A 27,742-nucleotide genomic window follows, 5' to 3' on the forward strand; every position below is an offset into this window, starting at 1 on the left:
ATTTAATATTCTAATTGTTATCATTTTCTATATTTACAACTTGGTCTACAAAATGATATGGTGTCTTTTTTCCTTCAAACCTTACAACAACATAAGAACCCTCTGCTAATAAATATTCAGAGGTTGCAACCACTCCAGGATCACACATTCCTTTAGAGCAAAGAGAATTTAAATCGTAGGTGCTTTCATTTAAGTAGTTATCAAACTTTTTTTGCATGTGTGCTTGTTTTTGATGGAAAAGCGAACCTTCAAGGTCATAATCACATACAGGCATAAATGGCATGCTAAATTATCACCTATAAGAAGTTTTGGTGTGTTGTTGTCAACATGTTTGAAGTAAGGTATTACTAATGTTTGCATCCAATCTTTAAAACAGTTCCCATCAAACCAACCAGATTTTGTACGGTTATAGCGTGCACCAATTGGACCTCCAAGTATCCAAGTGTCCTTTAAGCGCTCAGCTTTATACACTGTATGTGGAGGAAGAAAAACACCATCAACAGTACATACAAACATTATAGACACTAATGACTTTGATGTATTTATTACTCTTTCAGCGTGTTTAGTACCTTTCCGAAATATCATTTGTTTTGATTTTGGGTCATCAGAAAGATTAGTTTCATCATAGTTTATTATGTTTTGTGGTTGAACATTTTTTAAGTATCCTCTAAGTTGTTAAAAAATCTATTAACAACTATAGATTAATAGACTAAACATACCACACAGAACTTTAAGGTGTCATATTAGTGGTTTTCGCAAAAGTAGTGTGGTTGGTCGAGCGAGTTCATTGCTACCTGACGAGGAGATGTCAATTGCACAATACATTGCAACTTTTAGTGATTTTGGCTATGCATTTGATAAAATAGACCTTAAATTATTTGTACAAAGTTTTCTTAACAAATCTGAAAGAGACTGCCCATGTTTTAAGAAAATTTGCCTGGTGATGATTGGGTAAGATCATTTTTAGAGCGTCATAAAAGTCTTTTGTCTTATCGAGCATGTCAAAATATTTGTAGAAAACGTGCTGCAATTTCATGTGACTCTGTTAATAGATTAATATTATAGTATGTTTAACGGGTGGTTACTAAAAATCCGGAAAAACTTTCATGGGCAATTACTCCCATAGTTTTTATGGCAGAGATTAAATAAAACTATCATTAAAAAGAGTTTTTAGTTATTTATTTATTTTAATTAAGTTTGTCTTCAACCAGTCTGTTTCTTCGGATTCGGCCAACTCTAACACGAGTTGACCCAAAAAGTGAAAATACAAGATTAAGGTCAATTTTTTTCAGGCAAAGCTTTATTCTTGTTTGTAGTTGCTTAACGTCTTTTGCTTGCCAGTTACTCTCATACACTTTGCCTTTCAAAATAGCCCAAAAGTCTTCTATTGGACGACACTCCGGTATGGCTGGCGGATTGTCAACTTTTTTAATAAAAATGATGTTATGAGTCTCATAACAGTTGGTCACGGTTTTGGCATAATGCGATGACGCCAGGTCCGGCCAAAATATATAATTGCCATCGACATAATGAGCGTTGATGAACGGCACTAATCTTCTCTTTATACAATTAATTTCATAGATGGCTTTATTGACTGCAAGGCCACTGGGGACAAAAAATGGCTTTGAAATACCTTTGTCAGAAGCGGCCAGCCAGACAAGCACCTTGGGTTCGAACTTGCGCTTTTTGCGATATTTAACACTTGGTGGAGTCTTGTCTCTGTTGCTAGATTAGTAGGTGCTGTTTCCATTAATTGTTGAATGTGACAGCGTAAAGTAAGACTCGTCGTCAAGGATGACCGATTTTCCATTAAAAAGGAAAATCGGTCATCCTTGACGACAATTCACAGTGATCGAAACTCGGTCACTGTGATCAAATATGGTTTTCAGGCGCTTTATACCCTTAGGGGTCATGATTTTGGCCACAGGACCACTTCCTTGCACTCTTTTGTACCCAGAATCATTCTCAACACGTTTGATTATATCATAGATAGTGCTTCTTGGAATTTTTTCAGCATTGAAGTGAGCTACTGTGAACTTTTTACCTTGCAATTTATTATTTAAATAGAACTCGTAAATCCGTTTTCTTACCTCTTCTTGCTTGGCCATCATTATTTTCTTAATTATTATTAATTATCTAAAAACAAGTAATCTAAGTTATAGAGAATTAAATAAACTTTAAAATGGATATAAGCATGAAAAAAAAAGGATTTAGCTTGTGGCATTTAAAATTCAGTTAAAGTTAGTCCGGATTTTTAGTAACCACCCGTTAGTCTACTAATCTAATTATCTATTGTAAAATTCATTTGTGTGGCTGTCGGAAATTTGCTTTTTGATTTGAAAACTTTTACTGTTGCACAAAATTTTGTATTTGCTATATAGAGATTTAAACTTTTCCACCATGCTTCTCTCAGAAATCAAATAATTTCTGAAATCTGCAGACTTCCAAGTATTTACAAATCGTCGGAGTAAACAGTATTTTTCGGTATTTGAGTTACAAAACTCGTCTTTCCCTTTGCATATAACATCGTCTCTTACTCGAGAATATGAAAAGTTTGTTTTAATAAGTTTAAATCGCTTATCTCTAGCTCAAGTTAGGAACAAGAAATATCGAAGAACACTTCGATTCGATGGAAATTAGTTTGAAGGTAAATAGCTTTAAGGCGAGTTGAGCAGGTAAACAGAGTTACGAGCGTTATAGCTAATTTCTTTTGTTTTTCTCTCTTTGATTTTCAAGATTTTGTACGGATATGACATTTCGTTTTTTTTTTTATCCGTGTAACACTTGTGTGTGTCTTTATGTATTCTCTGAATATGCGCAACCAAGTTGCTGGAATTTTTTCCGGAAAGAGTTGCGCCTCACGCGCCGTCATTATTTATGTCCTGTTCTAGACACGTGGATATGTCAGTTTTTTTTCTTCGTAAACAAAGAATTTCCATACAGGACTCTCATATTTCCTACCAGCCGATAACCTTGATAAACTCATTATTCTGTTTGTGGTTGATTCGTGACTCTTAAGAATCTTTAGATGTTTATCTTATTTTATAACAAAAGATTGAACGAATTGATTTTATACTTAACGTAATGATTAGCACGTGACCAGTTTTGTGGTCCAATGATACGTTCTATAATCACTCTAAATATCATTGTTAAGGTCAAACATGTGCGTTTGTTTTAAAGCAAGTATATAAAACTTGTGAATTAATTGTCAAAAAAAAATTTTTTTGTATCAAAATTTTTTAATATTCAATAATTTTCGTTCGGTAATAATTTCTCATTCTATTCCTATTTTTGTTTTTTGATGTTATATTCAATGCTATTTCAGTTTTCGTTCTTCAGATAGTTCCTAATTTTAGTTTTATACACATTAACGCAATCACTTATTTTTACTTCTAATTTTACTCCACGTTAATGAAAATATCACTGGTTTGTATGCTGAGGGAGATTTTCGAACCAAAGTATAGTTCTATGAAACATAACTGATTTCGAAGCTAAAAATCAAGAAAAAGATTTGTGATCTTTTGAACAAGAAAATTTTATGAACCACGCTCAAACCCTTGATAAGAATTAAAAGAAGCCCAACTTATCTGTGATGAAAGTGTTTTATTTTTATAATCTCTGAACGGTAAAGACAAAGAAATACAGCTGATTAGATTGCACAAATATAGTTGTTGCACAAAAGAATTTGTATAACAAAAAGAATTTTATCATATCGGCAAGTTATAAAAATATAACATATAAGTTACACATTAAATTCATCTCACGCCCTACACACTCTCATACACATTAAATTCATCTCACGCCCTACACACTCTCATACACATTAAATTCATCTCACGCCCTACACACTCTCATACACATTAAATTCATCTCACGCCCTTTGAGGCGCCTTGATTGTTATTGAGAATGTATTAAAAAATTAAGTGAAATTCACACTAAGAGGTATATTCTTAAAAGAACCATTTAATACTTTTGCATTTATCTTCAGAAATTTAAACGAAGGTTTAATTTTTAAAAATCTGGATTATCTTAATTAACCATATTTTCAAAAAGACCGTTTAAATATTTACTCAAAAATCCAGATAAATTCTCTTTTGCAAATACTTCGAGTATTTTATTATACAAGTGTAATGAAACGCCTTATGCATAATGAATTTTCTAAGATGAGAAGTTGTTTTTTAAGCTCCATACGGCGTATATATTTTTACTAGTAAATGTGTTTAACGCGTTTAATTCACAACTTTATACATAATTTTATTCACAAAATCACAAAATTAAGTAAACGTTACGGTAGGTTGGTAAGTGAAGATGCAATTTAAATAGTATTTCTTAATCGCTAAATATTGCCATTATGAATCAAAATATATAGTTACTTCGGCTTACCTATTTTGTTGTATAAATCCATATAGATGTTTTGATTTTTTTTCGCTATTTATTCCCAAGAAGTTAATAAAAATTTAGCGGTAATTTCTTTTTGTTAGAAAAGTTGCTTTACTCGTAAAAAAAGAATTTAAACTGTAGGCATTAACAAACAGAATTTTGGTCGAACGCATTTGAAATTGTTCATAAAATTGCTTTAGATAGAGCCTCTAAATATGTCATTTTATCAAAACTGAAATGTTAAAAGTAGTTTAGTCATTTCCAGAAATTCTTTTATCAGATTCAGTACTTCACAAAAGTGTAAAGGATATTGTAAAAAATACGAGCAATAAAAGAATGAATAGCAGAAATATAAAACCTCCTTTAATTGAGAAAAAGATTTTGGAAAAATAATTATTGGCTGATGAAAATCTTATGAATTAAGGTTGTAAATTGTATGATGCAACTTAAATTACTTATTATATGGTGAAAAAAAATCGGAACTCATAACTCATGTAACAGAACAAGCTAATATAACATCACATTGTATAAAGACCATAGATCTGTTACTTGAGGAATTAGACTGGGTCATAAACATCTTTTCTTTCTTGTATATTTAGTTTTACGATGGATAATTTTTCAACCAAAGATGTTAGAGCAGTGAAACTTCAATCACTTTCACTGCTCTAACACTCATTTTTCGAAAAACGGAATATTTGATTAACATTTAAATTATTTTTTTAAACTTCAATATCACAGTTTATTCTTTATTTACACTAACATTACCATAATATAAATTGTAGATTATATCTGTAACAACTTTTTTTTTAAGTGTTTATTTGTCAGAAACTTTTTATCATTTAAGCATATATGTATGTATGTATATGTTTAAAGTGGGTCATACTTAGACATTCATTAACTGAAAACATTACCTTGATTGGTTGGACGTTGATATAAAAATGATGGTATATATATTTATGATATTTATATGGGTCACGCAGTTTGCTGGATCAAGTTTTAATCAGATGAACTTATCGAAGGAGAACTTTTACGTTTATATCAACAAATTTGTTTCAAATGATTTAAAACCCGTGAAAGTCGAAGAGCATCAAACGTATCTTTCGTGTATTAAGGCATGTAGCTTGATGACACAAAAGCTATGCGAAGTAGTGTCAATTGTTCTACAATACTCAAATAAATACGAATGTCGGTTTTTTGACAGTTCATCTAATTTTAATAACAAAATAGAATACGCGGCGAACACAACGACGTACTTAGTCCAAAGGAGTAAGGTATAAACATAATTTTATAAGTGTTTGTTTTTTTTTTGCTTAAACTTCTTTTTAATTAAGTTTAGTAATGGAATTCTACAAATGAAAGGCTGAGCAGGAAAAAGGACAGCATTCCTCAATACCAAGCTTTAGGAAAATTAACTTAATCTACACAAATCATTCTAGTTAGTAACTAATCTTCAACTTTATAATTTATAAGATCAAGATAATATTTTCCATTTTTATGTTTAAAACTTATAAACTAAATATAATAATAATAAGATTTTAATACTTCATTTTATTAGGAATAAATCTTTACTTAATACAATTAATAATGTGCGCGTGATATTTAACAATCAATTCATGTTTTATGAAATTTTCTCAGAAAATACTGATTGGATAAGAATAAAACCAACTTTGGTATTGATGACTTATTGGTGACTTATTGATCTGTCTCTCAATTGTGCCTCACACAAAATGCCTATGGTCCGGTAAGTTTGAGGGCTAAACATCAGGACCAAAATAGTGACAAAAGTTTTCGCTCAGTCTTTTTTATGATGTTCTTGATTTATGGCATGGTGCTGAGTCTTGCTACTACACAGATGGCTGTCCAGCAGCAATATTTCTTAATCAGGGCAATATATGTTTTTTTAAGGAACTGCAAGAACTCGTCTGCATTCACCCTTAAGTCCTTGGGTAAGAGGTAGGGTGCATGATGTCACATTCTAAGGAGATGACTCCAAAGACCGGCAGACTGGCTTTAACCTTTGATTGGATGACCTTGAGTATATAGCAAACTAACGGTTGTTCTAGTTGTAAATTTTTGATCCCGGCAGAAGTTTTTTTTGTTGAGAAGAACCAGATTAACCCGGTTGCAAGAAGTATTTTATCTTGTTGAGCAATTTAACAGAGTTCTTTACGACGCTTTTTTTTCAGTTAGCGGCTGGGCCATTCTTATGTCTTATGACGTATACCTTAAGTCCTCTACCACACAGGTCTTAATTATTGACCTTCTCACGTTATAGCAGTTAACTTTATTGACTTAACAGGGTCATTTTTAAGTTCTTCACGGACGTTTGTAACAAATTCAGGAGTTATTTATAATCAAACCTTTGATCTCTCAGCTATCAATTTAAGTATAAAAGTTATCTTGAGACTCTTAAAATTCTTTTCTCATCTGTAAACCTCTTTTAACTTTACAATATTGGAATTATCATGTTCGGCGTGTGTTACAACTATCACACTTTTCTTTTCTACGATGGCGTTACAGTTAATGCATTTTTAAAAATCCATTTAAAAAAATTTTTTTCACGCGCAAGTACTGCCAAAAAATAAAGAAATGTTGTCATGCAGCCTGCTCGCAGTATGTTTGTACTGACTATTAAATAACGCACGCTCCCATGCTGAGAAGACCATCAATAAAGTTAGTTCTCACATTACCTTTAAGATGATTTTTGCACACCATGTAATGACTTACGTTGAACTTTTTTTTTCAATACTAATGTTTTTTTCAATGTTGCTATCTTTTTAAAAGACTGAATTCACCATTAATGAAAGTTTATTATGTCTTAATTTTTTAAGGACTCGACTTCATAAGTTACTGAGAACATTTTGGCTGTTTTAATAAGATTTTCATTTTGACTATAAACATAGGTTCAATCAAACCTCCATATTGTTTGCTTTACCATTGAAAAGTTTTGGTCACAGGGCAACAAGGAATGTCCTCATCCACTATTATAGAAATAAGGATGGATGTTGGAAAATCTGTTATTAATTGTTTTAGCCAAAAGCATTCTTTTCACCATGTAATTTCTATTTTTGCCTCCACACGCATTACTAAATACTTGAAGCTTTACTTCATTTGATATCTTATAAAAAATTAAAATAAAAAACTAAACTTCGTTATTTTACTTCATAAAAACAAACGAAAAAACACAAATAAAGTTGTTTGTGAAAGTACACTAATTATATTTTATGCAAATTGTGTGTTGAATGTGGAGTAATGATAATATTATATTGAATAATTTTATAGTATCGAAGTTATAAGTATACTATCGAAAGCAATGTGTTATAATCAAAACAATCGTTCAATAGTCGTTGTAATTGTCGTGTTACTAAAAATAGATGAAAATAAACGAAAGATTGTCGTTAGTACAAGTGAAGAAAGATAATTTTCTTGGAATATTATATTTTTCACTCAGCCCAAACCGCCTAGCAAAATTTATAAATCTAGTTTTTATGAAATATCATCTTTTATACGCTCATTTAATGATTTTCCCATTCCGCTAAAAAATCTCTTTATTTTTTGTAATTTTTGGAATATTATTTTTTCTCTTCTCAGCCGTTTAAATATAAAAAAAAAACTTTTGTTATAAAAAAACTAGCTCTATTGGCTAAATAAAAAATTCCTTAGGGGTTTTGTGGCGTTAAAAAATGCATTATCATAAATTCACTAAATAAATGTGGGATATGCAGATGCAGAGATAGTTGTGATGTCACAAAGAAATATCAATGCGATTGCACTAAACGTAATTTGTTAATTTTTGTTTATTTTCGCGGGAAATTATTTCTTTTTAAACTGTTAATGCTATAAAGTAATGTTTTACGGTTTTTTTTTTTTTAAAAAAAAAACAAACCGTAAAACATTACTTTAAACATTACTTTAAAGCATTAACACTTTTTATCAGAAAAGATTTTTTTTTTTTTAAAAAAAAATATTTTCTGATAAAAACTCTTTATCCAAAATAATTGTTTGATGTTTTAGATGTTAAAGTTTTTCCAAGTTGTCAACAGATTTATGATTCTGGTCAGCAAGTATCTGGAAAGTATCTCATTGATCCGGACGGACGAGGAAGCTTTGAAGCTGAATGTCATGTTCAAAGAAAGGAATATATAAACCACCGAGGTGAAAGATAATTTTCAAATAAAGTCCCATAGTGAAATATTTTTAAAAAAAACCCGGTATCCCGTGAAAATTATTCTCCAAATGCCCGGTAAATCTTTTCCGGTACAAACTTTTCTTCTATAGGTTTAAACTAAAAAAGTTTTTCAGTGGTTGATAAAATATAAAACATTTTAAAATAACAAAAGTGGCATAAATGAAAAAAAATAAGTCTCCTTACCGAAGAAACTTGTGCAAACCATAGCTAATTTATGATTTCTACAAGTTATTAGTATATCAACTTCCAGAAGTTTCAATCGAAGCTATAGTAATTGCGGATTGTTTTAATCAAAGATTAGTAATCGCGAATGGTTTTAACCAACGCTATAGAAATTTTGAATTGTTTTTCTACCTGAAATGCAAATAAGATTAAAAGAATTGGAGTAATTTTATTAGTCAAGGTAAAAAATGAAAAACTGCAACTCTAATAGCAGCAATTTATTCAAAAATATTAAAAAGTTGGGATATCAAGAGTCGTTGTACATTAACTCATCAGAGAGAAGAAAAAAAAAAAGGTTTTTAGTCTCATAATAGACCTGCAAAAAGTTCTCATATTAGTTTTCTGAGATCTATTTCATCAAGAGTTACTAAAAAAGTTCCTTTACTCGGGTGATTTATGGCCAGTCTGAGAAAACTTCTTTTTTTTTTCGTGTTATTTTAGTTTAAACGCGTGTGACGTGTTTTCACTTCGCGGGATTGATCGCATTTAGAATTTGACGTTAAGTATACCGTTTTCAAAGGCCGACATAGTTTTCATGGAAACAGCTGATAATAGATAAAATTTTAATGGTATATGTAAGCATTTATATTTAATAAAAATAGTAATTTATTTTTATAAAATATAAATGTTTATATTTATCTATTTAAAGTGTATGTTCTTCTTGAACTTGAGGTTCCAAACTATTACACACTTTTTGAGAATGCTGCTCAGAAATGCCTTTATTGGTTCACCAACCAAATTCTTCTTATGGAAAAAATTAGACAATTTACTAGATTTTCTGTAAAAGTATCTTTCCTTGATAGAAATGTGAAGAAACTAGTACTAAAAATCTTCATGTTTTTTCTTTTTTTGAGAATGATGAATTTCCTTTAGGCCTCCTAAAATTTCAGCTTTTATGTAAAAATACTCAAAAAGTTACGCTATGATCTTAAGGTCGAATTTAAATGTTCAAAACCTCTTCATCTTTGTTTCATTCGTTTTTTTTTTTTTGGTTTTTTTTGCGAAATTTGAAATTTGCGCGGTAGAAATTGAAAAAAATTAAAATACTCCTTAAAAGATTTTTGACTTTTTAAAGGGTGTGTCACTCGCCTATAACACAAATAGGCTAAAGGTCGACTCTGGTGTAGGTTTATCTTGTATTTTTATTTTTTCACTTTTTATTACCCCAAGCATAGGCTGCATCTTCACCTTTGACTCTAACGAATTAGGAGATAACAACTTACTTGAGATTGTTTGCGCGTTATTGATAACTTTACTTACTAATCATTACATAATTTTTTTTACAAACTGCAGAAGAGACTCATTTCCCAAGTTACTCATTTACATTTACAAGTTTCTCATTTCCCATTTACCTTTTTAACATTTTTTATTTGATCACAACCTGGTGTTGTCAAGTAAAAATGTAAACTTGATCACTTGGCTTCTCCCGACAAAAAAAAAAGAAGAAAACCTCAAATAAGCTTATGGACTTTTTTTGTTTTTTAATTTCCTTTTTTCTTTTTTTTTTTTTTTTTTTTTTTATGTCTGTTTTTTAAAATTTAGTTCTTGAAATAAGCACGAAAGAGATTGAACTGAAGCATGCAATGTCAATTTTTTTTTTTATCAACTATATGCTATTTTTATTTATCAAAAGTTATGCCTTTTTAAGTATTATTGCAAAATGTAGTGCTAGCTTGAACCTTTGGGTAAGCTAAACGAAGACAAATAGAGTGTTAATAAAAAAAAAAAATTTTTCTTCGATTTGTACTAGTTTCATGAATAGTTGAGAATGGAGAAAATTGCAATTGAGAAAAATCAGTATGCTATTTTAAATTTGACTCTTTTGTAACCTGTAGTGTAGCGAACAGTGTAGATATAATAGCTTGGAGATGTTTGTTTATAATTTTCAAAAAGTTTATGAAAACTTCCGGAGAGAATTCTCAAAAGAAATTCGTATATAATTTGTGGAGCAATGTTTGAAAAATATATACCCTATCAAAGACCTGGCATGAAATGTGGACTCATATGACACGCTCGCAGATCAAGAAAGAGAAAGAGAACCACTCATTTAACTTTATAGATCCAATAACAAACGTGACTTCTAACTGAGTTAAAGCTAGTGAAGAGATAAGCTCTAAGGTAAAATTTAGAAAATATAGAGACATGATTTTGAGTACTAAAGCAAAATTATGTGAGTGCAGAGGTTAAGAGAGCACATATTTTTGCCACCTGTGATTAAGTTGCCACCTGTAATAAAATAGTTTGATATCACAATTCATAAATAGTTGGTTTGTATTTGTTTCCATATATTGGTGAAAAAATTTAGTTACTGTACAGATAATTTTTTAAGTTCACTTATTTTGAAAGAATAAATCAGTTGGTTTGACTTATTGCTTTTAATAATTTCGTTTTGAAGTTTAAAAAGAAATGGAGTTGGAAAAAAGAAAGATTAAATGTGAATAGAGTAATGTCTATTAGGCAAAATTTTAAATGGATATTGTTTATGGAAATTGTTTTCTTTTTTTTTTTATTACGGATAAATGTTATGGATACCTTGTTATTTTTCTTTTTTTTTTTTTTTTTTTTTTTTTTCAAACAAGGATCTTTCTGACAAGCACTCTGCTTATGTGCCAACTTAACCCGGCTTGGGGTAAGTTGCTTATACTCTAAGGATAGTTTGGCACACCATATAAAAACAGACGAGTTTAACAACATTAAACATCTATTTCAAGCGCATCTTTTTTATGAAAACTCTTCATAGTTTTTATCCAACAATAATTTTTGACAAAAACTTTTATTTGCCTTAAGTCGATCGAATAGATATTTCTTCTATAAAAATAGTATCAACAGCATTTTTTGTGACATTTTTAGAATTTACAAACCTGATTACTTTTCTTTTATAATTACTCATGTCTGTAGATCTGTTGTGTTATATAACATAAGTGAATTTACGGCTAATGCAAAAAGTTGTAAGTTGGCATTTGTTGCTAACTATCCCCGCGATCACTTTGCCAACTAACCCCGAAAGCTTTTTGCTCACAAAATGGCTTATAAATCTCCAAAACGCGAAATATTTAGAAGCGCAAAATAGGACTGGTTAGAGTGAACCATACAACACCTACATCTATTGGAGTTTACTTGTAGCTAATGCTATTGCTTTTTAAAATTGAAAAAGTGATATAGTTATAAAAGTTGTAAAGTTAATATAAAAACACAAAAGTTGCTATAACTTCTATGCGCATGCGCTTATAGCCCTGATACAATACTGAAAGATGAATCAGTTAAGTGGGAAGGTTCTATATGAATTTTGGAAATTTCTGGTTAAAAATTCCCATGTTAAACGCAGTGTATTAACTTACCCTTGTAGCCAACTAGCCCCGGTCTCCCCTAAACCTCAAAAAAAACTTAAAAACGTACAAAAAACTTTACCACAACAAATTTGTTTCATTCAGAAAGACAGAAAATATTTTATTCAACATTTCGTTATTGTAAGATTCAAATCTCCTAAAACTTTATATTGAGCGATTTTTTCTTTATCTAACTTCCGGAAAACCTTTATATATTCACTCTAATGTTTAATATAATCTCTCAAAGCATTTGAGAGATTTTATTAAACATTAGAGTGAATATATAAAACATTTGAGATAATATGTATAACATTTTTAATGAGAAAAAAAAAACAATCATGGCATTTTTAGGTTTTTTTTGATAAGTTAAGGTTGGGGTGAAAAATTTTTTTTTTAGGTAGGTAGGTAAACAAGGACCGCATTAACTTAACAGGGGAAGAACTTAACAGGGAAAGTGAGAAAAAGTCTTAGCTGGTCATGTTTATAGTTTTATAATGATTAAGGATTACTACTTACTCAGTCCTAAGATAATGAAACATGCTAGGTTTTTCTCCTGATTTTAAAAGAATAATCTACTCAATCTTACTTGACCCTACTTCATTTCCTTTCATTCTTTGTTATAATTAATAATATTTTGAATACGATGAATTTCATGGTTACTGATGTAACGCTCGCGAAACTCTAATTTGAATTTTAACACTTTTAATTTTTTTTAAAAAGTAGTAACGCCTGCTAAAATCTTTTTTTAACTTTTTAAGTAATTTTAGTGTAAGCTTAGTTGTTCAAGGTCTTAGAGTTTATACTTTAACTGGACATTATTTGTTGGTTAATGACGTAACGCAAATTTATGAACTTTTTAAAAACCAAGTTCTACAGCTTGTACCCGTGCGGTAAAAAAATTGTTTTAGTAAAGTACCGTGGTGAGACCTAACAAAGTCCCATGCTTTAAGAATGTCCTAATTTAAAAAATGAAAAATTTTGTATATATAAAATATATAGAGAAAAAAAACTAGTTATTTTAACTAACTAGATACCTTGTAAAAATAATTTAGTTATTTTCCCCAAATGTTAATTTTATATATATACGAAATTTGTCATTTCTTAAATTAGAATTACCACGGTAGAAAGTATGTAAAAAGTGAGCACACTTTAATAAAGAAACATTTTAATTCAATTGCGACTTAACAATTAAAATGTAAAAGTATTTTAACTTATTTTTGAAAAGAAAGTCTGGCTTAACTTTGGCACTGTGTTATTGGTAGATTTCCAAGATTAAACTCAGTTTAAAACAATTTTAGAACATAGAGTGCATGTTATTTATCAATCCGGAGCCAAAAACTGCGAGAATATAATTTGATAAATCGCATTTCTTTTAAAAAAAACCATGGAAATCAAGGTAGTTTTAAAATAAATGGGATTTTTCAAATTATATTCTCGTAGTTTTTGAATACGGATATTGCATTTTATAATATATTTTTCAAATGATATTTAGCAGTTTTTAAAAGGGCCTATAACCAATTAGGATTTCCATTTTTAAGTATGTTTTTATACAGAAATATGCAAGATTGTAGATAAAAAGAAAAATTGGTTTGGTAGAAATGATATTTTACGGGAATATACAAAAACGCTCTCTGACTGCAAGCAATACTGTTACCAGAATATGAAGAATCGTTTCTACAACGATTGGATGTACAATTGGTTTTTTCAACACTGTCGATGCGAAGTAAAAGATAGCGATGTCTTAAATACTGATGAACTAGCGAGTTGTTGCACAACATTTGCGAGCAATATAATGTCTTTCAATCAAGTCAACAAGTGTGAGTTTTTATTGTTTATAAATGTTTTTTATCAATATTATAAAAATTTTGTATATTTAGCATTTACTTAACAAGCAGAAGAAAGAAAGAAATAACGATATAGAATTTTGAATTATTAATATAGATGTACTAAGGTATTCTCGCCATCAAAACTTTTTGCGACGGTATCATTGAGTCAAAGTGATAATTGAATAATAAGTTTTTTCTTTGAGTAAATGCGAGTTCCGGTAGTATCAATTCGATATTTTGTTTTTACAGATTTTATAATAGACTAATTTCAAACGTACCTAACGGATATACAAATTCCTAAACCACCATGCAAGTTAAACAAATAAAAAAGCTTTAATGTTAATAGAAGCTAAAAAGATAAAGAAAAGAATTTAAATATTCATTTTAGCCTCAGCAATTATGTTTTATCGATCTTCAGAAAGTGATCCGAAATATTGGAACAAGCCTTTTAGTAAATACGAGGAAGGCTTCAGTTCAACAGACAACATTTGGATTGGTTTGAAACAGCTTGAACGTATCACTGCTGCGTTTCTTGTTGATATAAAAGTAATTATCACAACTTCAATTTTTAAAGACAAAGTCACAACATTTTACAGAAATGTGAAAATCAAACGAAGTGCAAATAACTTTTACGTAATTTCGTATGACACTTTTGATCCGAATAATGCAAGTAAGTTTTAGTTTATAATTCTAAATTTAAAAGCGTCATTATTCTTTCTATTTGAAACAGGAATGACAGGATAAGGTGCAAGAACCCCTAATAAGAAGACATAGCGCTCTATCTGCAAGCTAATTGCACTAGAAATCATTTTGTGCAGCCAACGAATAACTTGATTTTTATGACGTTGGTTTAAAAATGCTTTCTAACCTTCCATTTTAACTTCATAAACTTATGAAAAGAATTAAGGATTTCTGTTTTTAAGCATTTTCATTTAAGAAGCAAGTTTAGTTCGCTTCCACTGGCAGATGATATGCACAGGATATTGTTTTTGGTCTTATTCCTGAATTGTCACGACGGCATATGAAATCTTTTTTTCTATTTTCACCCTCTAGTTGGTAGTAGTGTTTATTTATTTCTAGTCGTTTGGTATCCTCAAAATGTTCTCCACACTTGAATTTGCACTTTAAACAGTTCACCGTTCTAGGTGTTTTGGGTGGTACTGCTTTACCTTTTCGTGTCTTGTATGCCATTCCATTCTCTCTTTTGTCTTTTTCAACAAATCGTTTCCAAAGATTTGGTCTTTTGCCTTGTTTGCGTCCAATTTTTGGTTCAGTGAAAGTTCACTTTTTTGAACGATTGTTTAATTCCATGGTGAATTCTTAGAATTACGAAAAAAACTATTTAAAATTACCTCTGTTTTAATAAAAGGTTGTTTATTCATTATATTTCATTTGTTATCGTCTGCCATTTTCAAGAATTACGTCATAGGGCAAAGAAGATATCTCCGGTATGGTCAGATGGCAAAGGAGATAACACCTTTGCCCTTTTGGGATTCCGCACAAATGTAGATAGCTCAAAACTCGCCCAAATTTATTGCTCTTCTCCTACTATGTGGAGATAGACCCGCTGCCTAATCTGATTCTAGCACTTAAAATAGATGTCCCTAAAGTCATAGTTGAATTTGAGCACAACATGGAGATAGAACCTCTACCCTCTAAGGCGACGATATCCAATATTTGTTCACTCATTTTAAACAAAAACAACAAAGCAAACCTGTGGGTTTAACAACTAAAATACAAAGAGGTTTTTATGTGTTTAAAATTCAGAATAATTAGAAAAAATGCCTCTAACTATGTGTTTTCTTCCCCATATTTTATACAAACTTGGACAAAAAAAGCACTCTTTTTGCAGACAAAGTACACACAAATGTGATGTCTAACAACCTTAGAATCCCAAATCCACTAGTCACATGATGTTGTTACTAAATTAGTTACTTGATGTAACTTTGAATCTTTAAAAAGCATAAAAACCACAAAAAGCTGCTATATTTTGGCCGTTTTTTCAAAGGCGAGATTCCTACTTTAAGAGCTATATCTTTGCACAGATAAAAGATATCTTGCTTCTATTTTTTTGCCTGAAAGATAAATGCCAAGGCTTCATTCTATTAAATTTTGAAACTTCCATAGTCGATAATAAGGTTAAAATAAAAACGTAAAGCATCCGTTGTCTCTTTTTAAAGAGGCTTTTAGTGCCATACCCTATACTTTAGGTCCCGGTACACAAACCACAAGTGTTAAAGAGCTGATTTTTTGTCAGGTTATAGCCAACACATATATGTGAAGAGTTTTTGATATTTTTTAAAAACTCCATAACCCAAAAAGGAAAAAAAAAACAAAATAGATTTACGACGGGGCTCAAAGTGCGATGAGTTGCGCAAAATGCTATAAACTTTTAATGTGTTTTTCTCCTTCGGCTATAGAGATTATATTTTAATTTTTACATCTGGTAATATCTGAGACCTTGCAGATTAATGCCCCATCGGTCGTTTTTTTGGTCCTCAAAATTGAGGTTGGGACCATTTTTGGATAGGTGTGTTATTATACCATCATTAAAGAAACGGGCATGGCAGAAACTTGATTCTAGAAAAGAGTAAAAATTTATACGTAGGTAAGTTTATACTAACCTATGAACGACAGAAAACAATGAGAGGAATGAGTTTTTAGAAGTGTGACTGGTTTGAGTTGTTTGCCCTTTTTTTGTCTTGAAATAAGAACATTTTTATCTATATACAAATATGCCCTTTACAAAAAGTTTATCCCAACAACGACGTCGCAGATATATTCAAAAGGAATACAAGAAATAACTGGAATCCTCATTTGTATCTTTAGACAGTAATGTTGGAATCTTAGGAGGAGATAATAGTTCATCTTATGAGAATAAAAGGACATTTGAGGAATATTCTGATCATATTGAGTATTTGTTTTCTGGCAATGAATACTCTGATAACCACGAGCATAATTAGTACGAACTTAATTCAACTTTAAAGAAATGTTTGTCGGCATGTTTTGTCATTTGACCAGGTTTAAGTAAAGTATAAATAGTTAAATCTCTTTGATAGCCAAATTTTTACAGGAGGAAAGATCAAGAGTTGCCCTTGAGCCAAGCTCTAAGAAAAGTAAGAGGAAGTTATCAATAATGGTATGTCATAAAGCAGAACATTATGTGACTTTTTAATTGTTTATCTGTTGAAGTAAGATTTTCTTTAGCACCTGAATTTTTATTTTCATTTTAGCCTGTTTAACTGATTGTTTGCATGTATTAAGTTTTTTTATAAATACAATATTGCAAAACAATTTACTTACAGTCCAGACTTTTTTATTAAGATTTCAGTCTGCCTCTTTTGCTGCTGTCTGTTTCTATGCTAGAAGTTGTTGCTGGTATAAAAAGTAAGCTTTCAAAAATATTAAGTCAACTACTAGGAGTGAATGAAATAACAAACGATATGTTTTTTTTGGGTTTATTTTAATTCGTTCCTCTCCTTCGCATTTGTATAATGTTGGTAGTCAGTGATGTACCTAGAAGTTAATTAGAGACACAGGTAAAAACATTTTGACAGATCCCTGTGAATACAATAGTGGATAAGTAAAAGAAAAATCTGTAACTGATGGTTTGCGAAATGCTCCTGTTCGTAACCAGAAATGCTCCTGCTCGTAACCAGAAATGCTCCTGCTCGTAACCAGAAATGCTCCTGTTCGTAACCAGATAAAAAAAGAGTTTAATGCAGGTAAATTTGTAATACATTGTTGTTAAAATCAATAAAATTATACTTTTGTATTAACTGCTATTATTATTATATATTATGTCTTCTTCAGATAATTGTAAATGAAGGGGTTAATAATTAGGAAAAAAACACATTAATAAGGTTAGCTTTTACCAGAAAAACGTGTTATATCTGTTGCCAAATTTCATAAAAACATCAAAGATATGAATCTTTGATGTTTTTATGAAATTTGGCAACAAACCGAGTGAAAATTTATATAAAATTTATTTAAACAGACTTTTTTATAATTCTACATGTATTTTAAAGCATTATTGCAGTTATTTACATGGTGTTACATTATATTTTAGATACTGATGCCGTGGAACAGCGAGTTGGCGGGCTCAATATGGAGTTATAGTTTTTTATTGTAAACATTTGTTTTATAATCTTTGTAAGTAAATTTCAGCAACTTGAACCAAATTGTTCCTTTACTTGTGTAATTTAAAATTACACAAGTAAAGGAAAAATTTGGTTTAAGTTTAAAAAGTCTTTAAAAAATTACTAATTTTTTAAAGACTTTTTAAACTTAACTCAGTCGGCAAAAAGATAACTAAACTGCATCTAATATGCATCTGAAAACTAGTCTTAAAGATGTCTGAATTCACGTCGTGGATGAACGTTAAATAAATGTCTATCTTATAGATGTCTTTTAGATGCATTTTATTTGATAAAGGTGCATTATTTTAGATGCATGAAAGATGTGTATTATACGTCTATTTTATTAATTTTTTTTATCGTTAACAAAAATATAAAATTTCTATTTTGCTTTGAAAAACAGCTTTAAAGATTCTATCTTGTGTGAATATAGTTAAAATTCGGGTATCAACAATTCGGCCACCTTTTTCATTTTTGTTTCAGACATGAAACTGTTATTTAAATATTTCAATTTTAATGATTTATCAAACTAATCATTCAGCTAATGATTTATTTAAAACGTGCACAGATTCGCCAGCCTTTCTTAAAAAAAAAATAGCGTGCTTTTCATCAATAATGTAAATATAATTATATATAAGAATATCTATGTAGTTATAAGTTAAAATAAAAATATATGCCGGGTCCTAAGCATGTGTTTTCTATATGTAGCTTCTATGACATTATTAAAAAAACTTTAAAGTGAAAACTTCAATGATGCTGTTTCAAAGTATAGCAATGATGTTGGCATTTTACATACCGCCAGTTTGTTTAAGTTCGTATCAAACCATTTTATCGCAAGGTGAGGAAAAAATTTACATTTTTAGCAACAGAACTATTTCAAATGCTTTATTACCCCTAAAAGTTGAAGAGCATGAAACCTTCCTTTCGTGCATCACGGCATGTCAATTAATGAAAAATTGTATGGTTATTTCAATCGCTCTAAAATACTTAAACAGATTCGAATGCAGATTTTTTGATGAATCAACAAATTTAAAGGAGAACACAGAATATGCCACAAGTATAACGACATATTTGGTTAAAAAAGGAACGGTAAACTAATGTCTTTTTTTGTTTTGTTTTGTTGTTTTTTTTGTTTTAAGGTTTGGATTCATTCTTTGATTCCATATAGCAATCACTATACTTAATCTCCAGTTAGAAAAAGTAAGTAAGGGTGGAATCTACAAAAAATAAATTACAAGAAAAATTTTTCATTAAGGGATTTTGTGGCAAAAGGTGCACTCTAATAAATTCAGTTAATAAGTGTGGCCCTTGCAGATGCAGAGATAGTTGTGGTGTCACGAAGAAACATCAATGCGATTGCACCAAAAGTATAAACTTCGCTTTTTTGATTTAAAACTCAATGTTGTCAGTAAATTACTTTTAAAAGATTTTTTCTTTAGCTTTGTAAAGAATTAATGATAATGCAAAAGAAGTTTTTTTATAAAATCCGTGGTTTTTCTATATCCAAATAAAAATTTAATATTGCAGATGTTAGCGTTTTTCAAAGTTGTCAAGAAATTTTTGATTCGGGTCAACAAATATCTGGAAAATATCTGATTGATCCAGACGGAGGAGGAAGCTTTGAAGCCGAATGTCACGTTCAAAGAAAAGAATATATAAATCACAAAGGTAATTTTTTTAACATTTTGAAAAATCCTGTTTTAATGGCGGATATTTAGTTTAGTGATTAAAATTCGTCCCTAAATCAGATTAGTTATTTTTGTTTATTAACGTATTTTAGGTAGGTAGTTAAACATAGACTGCATTAATTAGACCATTAAAAGACCGCATTGAGACGTACCTTAATATCTGGGTAATGTGGTATATAATTAGCGCCATTAGTAAAATTAACTTCTATAAAATCAGTTTTTTAAAATGTCTTGTTCTTAAATTATTGTTTAACAAAGTCTGACTTTCCTATCTTGAGCGATAGAGGAAAATACAAATAACCTTTTTTAGTTGGTTTGTTGACAATTTTTTTGATCGAGTCAAGGAGTTAACAGGGAGCTTGAAATGGAAAAATTTACAATAATAAACTTGTATATTGCATAATTATGTAAGGGAATGCAAGGTATGGTAACGAACACTTTGTTTTTCTAATGTCGCTCTCAAAAGTCATTATTTTCCAATGTTCTAAAAGCTGACAGTTGCCGGTGTTGCGTGACAAATGTTCCCCCCATATTTTTGTCCCCCGAAAGTATGTACCAGGACAAACTTCCCCCCCCCCTCCCCCAGAGTATATTCTAGTATAAATATTCGGCGGGGGATACATTATTTCTTCCCCGCCCGTAATAAGTATTCTCCCGATAAAATTTCTACTAAAACTTTTGTTTTTTTGATAAAACATTATTAATTATTATAACGCTATTTTATTTGTTAAATAACAAACCTGAACGTTAGTTATAACCGATACCAAGGAACGTTAATATGAATGCTGGATCTTGAAGCAGAATTTTCACATGGCCCGCAATATTTTATTTTTAAAAAAAACAATCACAATGAAATAAAAACGTAATTTAGCAGTTAAAATACTGTTTAAAAATACAAAATAAAATGTTCTAAATGTTGATAATTTGCATAGACTTCTTGCGTTCATGTTTACGTGAGATGGTTTTTGGAAAAGGTGTGATGATTGACGTTTCCAAGCAGTAAAAGAGATGAGAGCGCATTATTTTGTTTTCAAATGTTTGCATTATACCATCTTTTCCATAAATTGCCAACTGAAATCCAAAGGCAGCTGCATAAACACCGCAGTCCAGTGCATTCGGTTGTAGTGGGCATGATACTACTGCTACTGGAAGAAAACCTTCGGGATTAACAAGTCTAACATAGAGTTGTCTCATTTGAGCTTTAACATAGTTTGAAACGGAGCTATTAAATCTAGATACAAAACTTCTCCTTCAATGCATGCAGCTGTCACCCAATGGTTGACGTCGTGAAGAATGATCATCGACTCACAGGTGACTGCTTTGAACCCAGATCGTGTCTGAACTAGAAGAGTTGATTTGTTGTTTTTGTTAGTAAGATGCGTTAAAATCATTTTGTTGACCGCATCTATAACTCTGTTGTTCAACTATGCGTCTAAAGTCAGGATCTGTTTGTCTCCAATTGTTAGATTGTACTTTGAAATCCATGGTTTTGATTTTCAATGTTTCTGTTGCTATAACTTTATCAATATTCTGACCGGAGGTTGCATGTTTAATTGACATGGAGTATTCCTGTGGTTCATTCCATCTTTTTAGCGTTAACAACTTGTTTCAATATACTTTTTTTATCTTGCAACCGATAAACTCCTTTTTCTAAAACATCTATTATTGTGTAAGGGCCGTGGAATCTTTGAGCTAACTTATCGCCCATTCATGTGTCTTTGCGTCTATTAAATTTCAAAACTTTGTCCCTAACTGCAAATAGTTGAGCTAAATGTTTAATATAGTAACGTTTCTTCTGCATATTTTGTGCCATTGTGAATTTCTTCAGTGAACTCAGCCATTCTTAATCCTTTTTTTTGCTTCGTCAATTTTAGTATCTCACAGAAAAATCTCTCTTATCCGGTTTTCCAAATTGATTGAAATCTGAGCTTTAACTTCATGCATAATCTAAAGGGAGAGTATTTTGTAGAAACTTGTTTATTTATTCGATATGCAAAAGTCACCGGGTCCAGAAGTTCATCCTAGCCGTTTGCTTTGTTGTTATTAAGCCGTTTGCTTCGTTGTTATCGTTGTTATCAAGCTTCATTACATGTTTAATCAATGTTTGGTTGAACTTATTGTACAAAACAAATAAATAAGTTATAGTTAGTAACTGTTGTATTTAAAACTATTAAATAATGCCCCTTTTTTACACAAAAAACAAATTTAAAAGTTATAAAAACTATACAAAAACAAAAAAAAAGAGTATAACCATTTATCACCTTTCTTTCAGTCCATTAGTCTGTCAGTGATATGCTGATGTTTTTGCAGATTCTGTCTAATTTCAATATAAGATCTTCCACGAGTTTGTTACAAAATTTGCGTTTCAAATAGTTAAGTAAAACAAAAACAGCTTATATTTGCAAGTTTTGTACTTTTATGTAACTTGTTGAATAATAAACGTTCACAAATATTCTTGTTCTTTACTGAAAGCAAATAACTATAATAGATAAAAATTGTAAGTTATTTCATAAAAATGATCCGCAATTTTATGAAATTGCGGATCATTTTTATGCAAAACAGCATAGCAAAATATTCACACAGATTTGAATAAGTAAATAAATAGTTCAAAAAAAATCCAAAGGTAACGAGCCTTTGCATTTTTAAATCATTCAAAAACGTTCTACACTTGCACGAAGTTATTTTGTTAATAATCAAACATAATTTTAGATATTGTTATCAATTTGTGTAAAGAAACCGAGTTTAAATTTATCTGACAATCATTTTTTTTTTTTTTATTGATGCGTTTGATTGAATTGAAACTTTGTTTTTTATGTAGGTTAGTTTAGCATTTAAAGAGATTGTATATTTATTCAGATTTAGCATTTAATTAGATTTATCCTTAACATTTTATTGCGCAATTATATCAATTTGTAAATTTAAGAAAATATTTAGGGGGAACTAATATCACGGAGGAAAGAATTATGAAAGAGGGGAAATATTATTTCGAAATAAATTTTCCCCCCGGAAAGTATTATTCGGCCGGGGGGGGAGTTTTATAATGGGGAATATTTATTTCTGTCCGAACTGATTGTTAAAAGTCAAATTAAGTAAATTTTCATAGCTCTTGGTGCAAACCATACAAATTTTGGTTTTCAAAATTTTAAGTATGCTGGCGGAGTCCTGAATTCAACTAAAATACTACGCAGATGTGAAGATTACTTGTTTAAACTAATGGAAATGATGTAATATGAAAAAAATGGTGATTTTTAAGTTTAGAAGAAAAATTTCTTCTCCAGTTGGAGTCACAATTCGAACATTTGAAATAGCTTGTGAATATTTTAATTCATCTGACATGAACTTCTCAACCGCATGTGTCACAATTCCGTAAACTGTTGTGGTTAAGCAGAAGAGGCATTAGTTTCAGGCGCAAAATACAAAAATCTCAATCAAAGTCTACTTCTGCTTCATCTTGCTTCGTCCTTTTTTGCTGCCGGTTGTGCCCATTGTTTTCCGACCAAGCCTGCATACCCTACTACTCCGTCAGCCGCGAGAGTCATGTATAATTGTTTCATCTTTGTTCGGGGAAGAGTATACATTGGCGAGCTACACACACCGCTTGTACTCATTACCACTGCAAGTTGAGTATTTGTGCCCTTTTTGCATATAAATTTCAGGACTTTGGTAGGAATGATTGGGACTCCAGTCTCGTCCATATTCCAGATGCGACTGGGCCAATAGGAAGTTTCCAAAGTAGTTAACACATTTCCGAAAAAATAATTTTTCTTGTTGAGTATTCACTAAGATCTGGTTCACAAAAATAAATTTTTTAAATTAAAAAACAAAAAATAAATTTTTAAATTAAAACATTAAAAACAAAAAATAAATTTTTAAATTAAAACATTAAAAACAAAAAAAGAACGAAGCAATTGAAAAGAAATCAAAAACTACTGGTTTTGGACCGACCGCAGAAAAAACGAACAAAATATTCTTCAGTTTCTTTTGAAACACCAACATATACTTCGTCGATGTAAACCATGTAGCGTCTCTGTAGTTTCTAGAATTCCATTTGCTTTAGCAGCATTTTGATTGCCTCCAGCTTTTGATCAAAGTCAATTGTTTTTTTTTTCTTTTGCTTTCTGTGAAGATCTATCTAAAAAAAATGTTAAGCAAAATACTAAAAAAACACGAAAAAATTATTGCAAAAGCCACAGAATATGTTATTCGCCAATAATACACACTTCTGTACTCATAAATTGATTCGGCACCATACCTTACAAAAATTCCGCCATCATACCATACAAGCTAGTGTTGGAAACATGAAGAAGTCACTTTCATACGGTGAGAATGTAGAAAAATTTAAAAGAACCCAAAAGTTGAGGTTTTTTTTTTTTTTCACTACATTTTTTTTTCAAAATGACAAAAATAATCACAAAGCACACGTCTGCTCCGTACGAATGTTGCATATAAAATGCCAGCACAATAAAAGACATGATGTCACAGATGTCGTTTAATGTGAGATAGAACTTGTCCAACACCTTACCTTACATTCTCCAAATATAGAGTAAAGAAAAGTCTATTCTCTAAAGAAGCTATTTGAATTCACAGGCTTAGCATGATAAATTTTTCATTGTTAATATGCACTGGGATGACTAAAGCGGTGTGAGCTAAAATAACCTTATTTCAGTGCTTAACTAATTTTTTAAATAAATGAGAATACTTACTAACTTTGATGACATTTATCAGGTCTACCTGTTGTTTACTGCTTCATTTCTTTTCTCTCTTTGTAAAAATAGGTAATATGTGAAATTTTGGTGTAGGAATTCTGTGTTGAGGAAAGCCTAAGCAATACTTTCCATACATTTACCTGACTCAATTTTCCTAAAATCTGCGTTCTGGCTTTATCTCATTTGATTAAGTGCGGTAAACTCTTCGGAGTTTAATAGGTGAATCTTAAAAGTATCTGTGAGTTAAATTTTAATAAGAGTTCATGATAGAAGTCATTAATACCAGAAATACACGGGTCCAATCAAGAATGAGAAAATTGTTTTTTTACATCAAATTTTTGTCTTATATCTTTCTTAAAAAAGATAAACTTGACAGAAGTTGCGAGACCTATGATTTCCATTTGAGATCGTTTTTGTTCAAAAATTAAGCAGATGGTGTTATGTTAAATTTATAGATAAATATTGAAATTTGCATTCCCATCAAACTTCGGTCAATAGATTCCTAATCACATTACTGCATTACCAGTGAATATGAGACAAATAATATCAAGATAAAAATTCATTTTACAAAAATTTTGAGCCGAAAATAATAAAATCAAATTATTTAATTAATTTATGGAATTCTTGAGACTGCCGAAAACACTAAAAGTGATTTATGGTCGAAATGTTTAGGACCGGAAGTTAATTAATTCTATAATGAACATATGATTAAAAATGGGCTAAACTTTTGGATTTACCTAAAATCCTTGCATGATTTTTTAAAGATATACCACTGTAAAATCCGGAGTTCTGCAAACAGGGAATCTGTTTTTTAATTTTATTTTGAATGATTTCAGCACTAGTTAGACATAAATAAAGGCGCCTAAAAAGGAAGCCAATGATTTGAATAACATTAAGCTTATGCTACAATTGAACCTCAATTGTAGCATAAGCTGAAGTTCATTGAAGTTTCTTTTAATAATTAAGAATCTTTCTTTAATTATATCAAACTAATTAAGTTATGATCAAACTAGTTTTTAATTGTTGTTGTTAAAAGAGTGTATAAAAATGAGGCAAAAAGGCTGAATAAAAAGGTAAAATAAATCTATTGCTACTAAATCAACTAATAGCAAAAGTATTATAACCACATAAAGCGAAACTTAGAGCGAATAAATAAATGCTTAAAATGTAAATAGTATAAAATACATGAATGTATTTTACACTGTATTCATTTTGTTTGAAAAATCATATTTACTTTAAAGTTTCCGTGGAATTCACCAAAAATTTAGCATTTTTTAATAGGGGCAAAAAGCCATTAGTATATCTATTTTTATTTTAAAGTATGTTTTTATATAGAAATATGCAAGATTGTAGAAAAAAAGAACAATTTGTTGGGTGAAAACTTTTTTCACAAACAAAATACGTTTGAGGATTGTAAGCAATACTGTTATCAGTTGATGAAGGATCGCTTCTCCAACGATTGGACCTACAATGCCGGACTCGGTAACTGTCATTGTCAAGAAAAAAGAATCGCTGTCTTAAATGATGATGCCGGAGCAGTTTGTTGCACTGCATCTGCGAGTAACATTATGTCTTTCAATCGAGTCAACAGATGTGAGTTTTTATAGTTTACAACTGCTTTTTTTATATACTTACTTGACAAGCAGAAGAGGGAAAGAATGATTATTTAAAATTACTATTATAAGAGACGATTGTTTTATATTACTAATTATAAAGTGTACTAAAGCATTTTTAAATCAAAACATTTTATTACTGTCAAAGTAATAAATCAAATATTGATTTTGTAATTCGAAGGAGAGTCTTTGGTTTCCTCTTAGGTAATGGCTTCTATGAATTTAAAAAACTAGTTTTAGATTTCCACAAAAGAACTTATAATCATAAATAAAAATTCCTGTAGGATCAGTCTAATATTTTATGTTTGCAGATTTTAATATAGACTAATTTCAAACGTACCTAAGGGATATGCAAAATCCTAAACCACCATTCAAATTAAACAAAGAAAAAAGCTTTAATGTTAATAGAAGCTAAAAATATAAAGAAAAGCATTTAAATATTCATTTTAGCCTCAGCAATTATGCTTTATCGATCTTCAGAAAGTGATCCAAAATACTGGAACAAGCCTTTAAGTAAATACGAGGAAGGTTTCAGTTCAGCAGATAACATTTGGATTGGTTTGAAACAGCTTGAACGTATCACTGCTGCGTTTCTTGTTGATATAAAAGTAATTATCACAACTTCAATTTTTAAAGACAAGGTCACAACATTTTACAGAAATGTAAAAATCAAACGAAGTGCAAATGATTTTTACGCAATATCGTATGAAACTTTTGATCCGAATGATGCAAGTAAGTTGTTTTTAAAGAACTGTGAATAAAAAGTTATTATTCAATCTCTTTTTAACAGAAATAACAGGATAGGTTGCAAAGCGCCTCGAATAATACTGCGTATAGCTCTATCGGCAAGCTAATTATCGTAGAAATGATTTTGTGCAGCCTACGAAAAAGTTCATTTTGTATAGCGTTAGTTAAAAAATGGTTTACACCCTTCCCATTAAACTTCACAAATTAACGAGAAAATAATATATATTATAATATAGTTTTTATATATCTTATATCAGCTTGAAGATCAATAGATTTGTAAAATTGTTTAGCATTTTCAGTTATTAATTATATTTAAGGGCAGATTTAAATTTTTTTCTAAATCTATAAGTTAGAACTAAATGATACGATGTTTGCACAATTTTACTTTTTTATTTATTTTTATTTTTTTAAATAGGAGAAGAAGGTTATTTTGATCGAAGTCAAATTGTCTCCAGTACTTCGTTTAAAAGTTGCAACTCCATGGGATATTGGTGGAACAACTGTCCTAATTCGATGAGTGCTCCAACGAATCCTGATACCAGTTTCGGGTTTGGTATGATAACCGATATCTATAGTATCGCTTTCTTGTTGCAGACCGCAGAGAAGTCTTCAAGCAGTTCGTTAGGACAGTCGCAAAGCGAAAAGCCTTGAAGTGATTGAAACTGCTAATTCTCTTTACAACTTTTTTCTAAATGCTCTGTTATTTCTTTTAAATTCATTTTAAAACTAAGTTTTATGCTCATGAAAAAATCCCCAGTTTTATTTTTATAAACTCTTCATTTTGCAACGTTTTATGCTTCTCTTAAATTAGGTTTCATCAAGTAAAAATCAAACAAATCTCTAATGGCTATACAGTGAAAAATCTAAGTTTGGTAAAAACCTCAGATAACGTAGGAAACCTCAAATTCG

At 30.3% G+C, this 27,742-nt stretch overlaps 2 protein-coding genes and 1 pseudogene across 4 annotated transcripts; 2 read left to right on the top strand and 1 right to left on the bottom strand.

Annotated features, from left to right (window-relative positions):
* The first annotated feature begins 5,205 nt into the window (after positions 1-5,205).
* Positions 5,206-16,281, top strand: LOC149888336 (uncharacterized). The gene is made up of 5 exons (XM_090088149.1): positions 5,206-5,651; positions 8,044-8,158; positions 8,395-8,535; positions 13,671-13,934; positions 14,332-16,281. The coding sequence occupies exons 1-5, from the start codon at positions 5,319-5,321 to the stop codon at positions 14,622-14,624; spliced, it is 1,146 nt and encodes a 381-aa protein (XP_089944275.1). The 5' UTR covers positions 5,206-5,318; the 3' UTR covers positions 14,625-16,281.
* A 1,249-nt stretch (positions 16,282-17,530) lies between these two features.
* Positions 17,531-27,722, top strand: LOC149888337 (uncharacterized). 3 transcript variants are annotated; one of them, XM_090088147.1, is made up of 8 exons: positions 17,531-17,668; positions 18,013-18,095; positions 18,788-19,168; positions 19,335-19,446; positions 19,607-19,747; positions 25,809-26,066; positions 26,537-26,818; positions 27,249-27,722. In XM_090088147.1, the coding sequence occupies exons 3-8, from the start codon at positions 18,830-18,832 to the stop codon at positions 27,482-27,484; spliced, it is 1,368 nt and encodes a 455-aa protein (XP_089944273.1). In that variant the 5' UTR covers positions 17,531-17,668; positions 18,013-18,095; positions 18,788-18,829; the 3' UTR covers positions 27,485-27,722. The 3 variants fall into 3 exon arrangements, with proteins under 3 accessions (XP_089944273.1, XP_089944274.1, XP_089944272.1); XM_090088148.1 differs by having other exon boundaries at positions 18,013-18,071; XM_090088146.1 differs by lacking the exons at positions 17,531-17,668; positions 18,013-18,095 and having other exon boundaries at positions 18,726-19,168.
* On the bottom strand, positions 20,677-23,785 carry LOC149888338 (uncharacterized; annotated as a pseudogene).
* Positions 27,723-27,742: the final 20 nt, after the last annotated feature.

Source organism: Hydra viridissima, unplaced genomic scaffold, assembly GCF_058129835.1.
Source record: "Hydra viridissima isolate aposymbiotic clone 2 unplaced genomic scaffold, HvirCarnegie_v1 scaffold_5, whole genome shotgun sequence".
In the NCBI taxonomy this organism is placed as follows: Eukaryota; Metazoa; Cnidaria; class Hydrozoa; order Anthoathecata; family Hydridae; genus Hydra; species Hydra viridissima.

Coding starts and splice junctions, on each gene's coding strand:
- LOC149888336 (XM_090088149.1), top strand. CDS start 5,319: ATGATGGTATATATATTTATGATATTTATATGGGTCACGCAGTTTGCT. Junction 8,159..8,394: donor TCAATGCGATTGCACTAAAC/GTAATTTGTTAA, acceptor TTGATGTTTTAG/ATGTTAAAGTTTTTCCAAGT. Junction 13,935..14,331: donor TTTCAATCAAGTCAACAAGT/GTGAGTTTTTAT, acceptor TATTCATTTTAG/CCTCAGCAATTATGTTTTAT.
- LOC149888337 (XM_090088147.1), top strand. CDS start 18,830: ATGATGCTGTTTCAAAGTATAGCAATGATGTTGGCATTTTACATACCG. Junction 26,067..26,536: donor TTTCAATCGAGTCAACAGAT/GTGAGTTTTTAT, acceptor TATTCATTTTAG/CCTCAGCAATTATGCTTTAT. Junction 26,819..27,248: donor TTTTGATCCGAATGATGCAA/GTAAGTTGTTTT, acceptor TTTTTTAAATAG/GAGAAGAAGGTTATTTTGAT.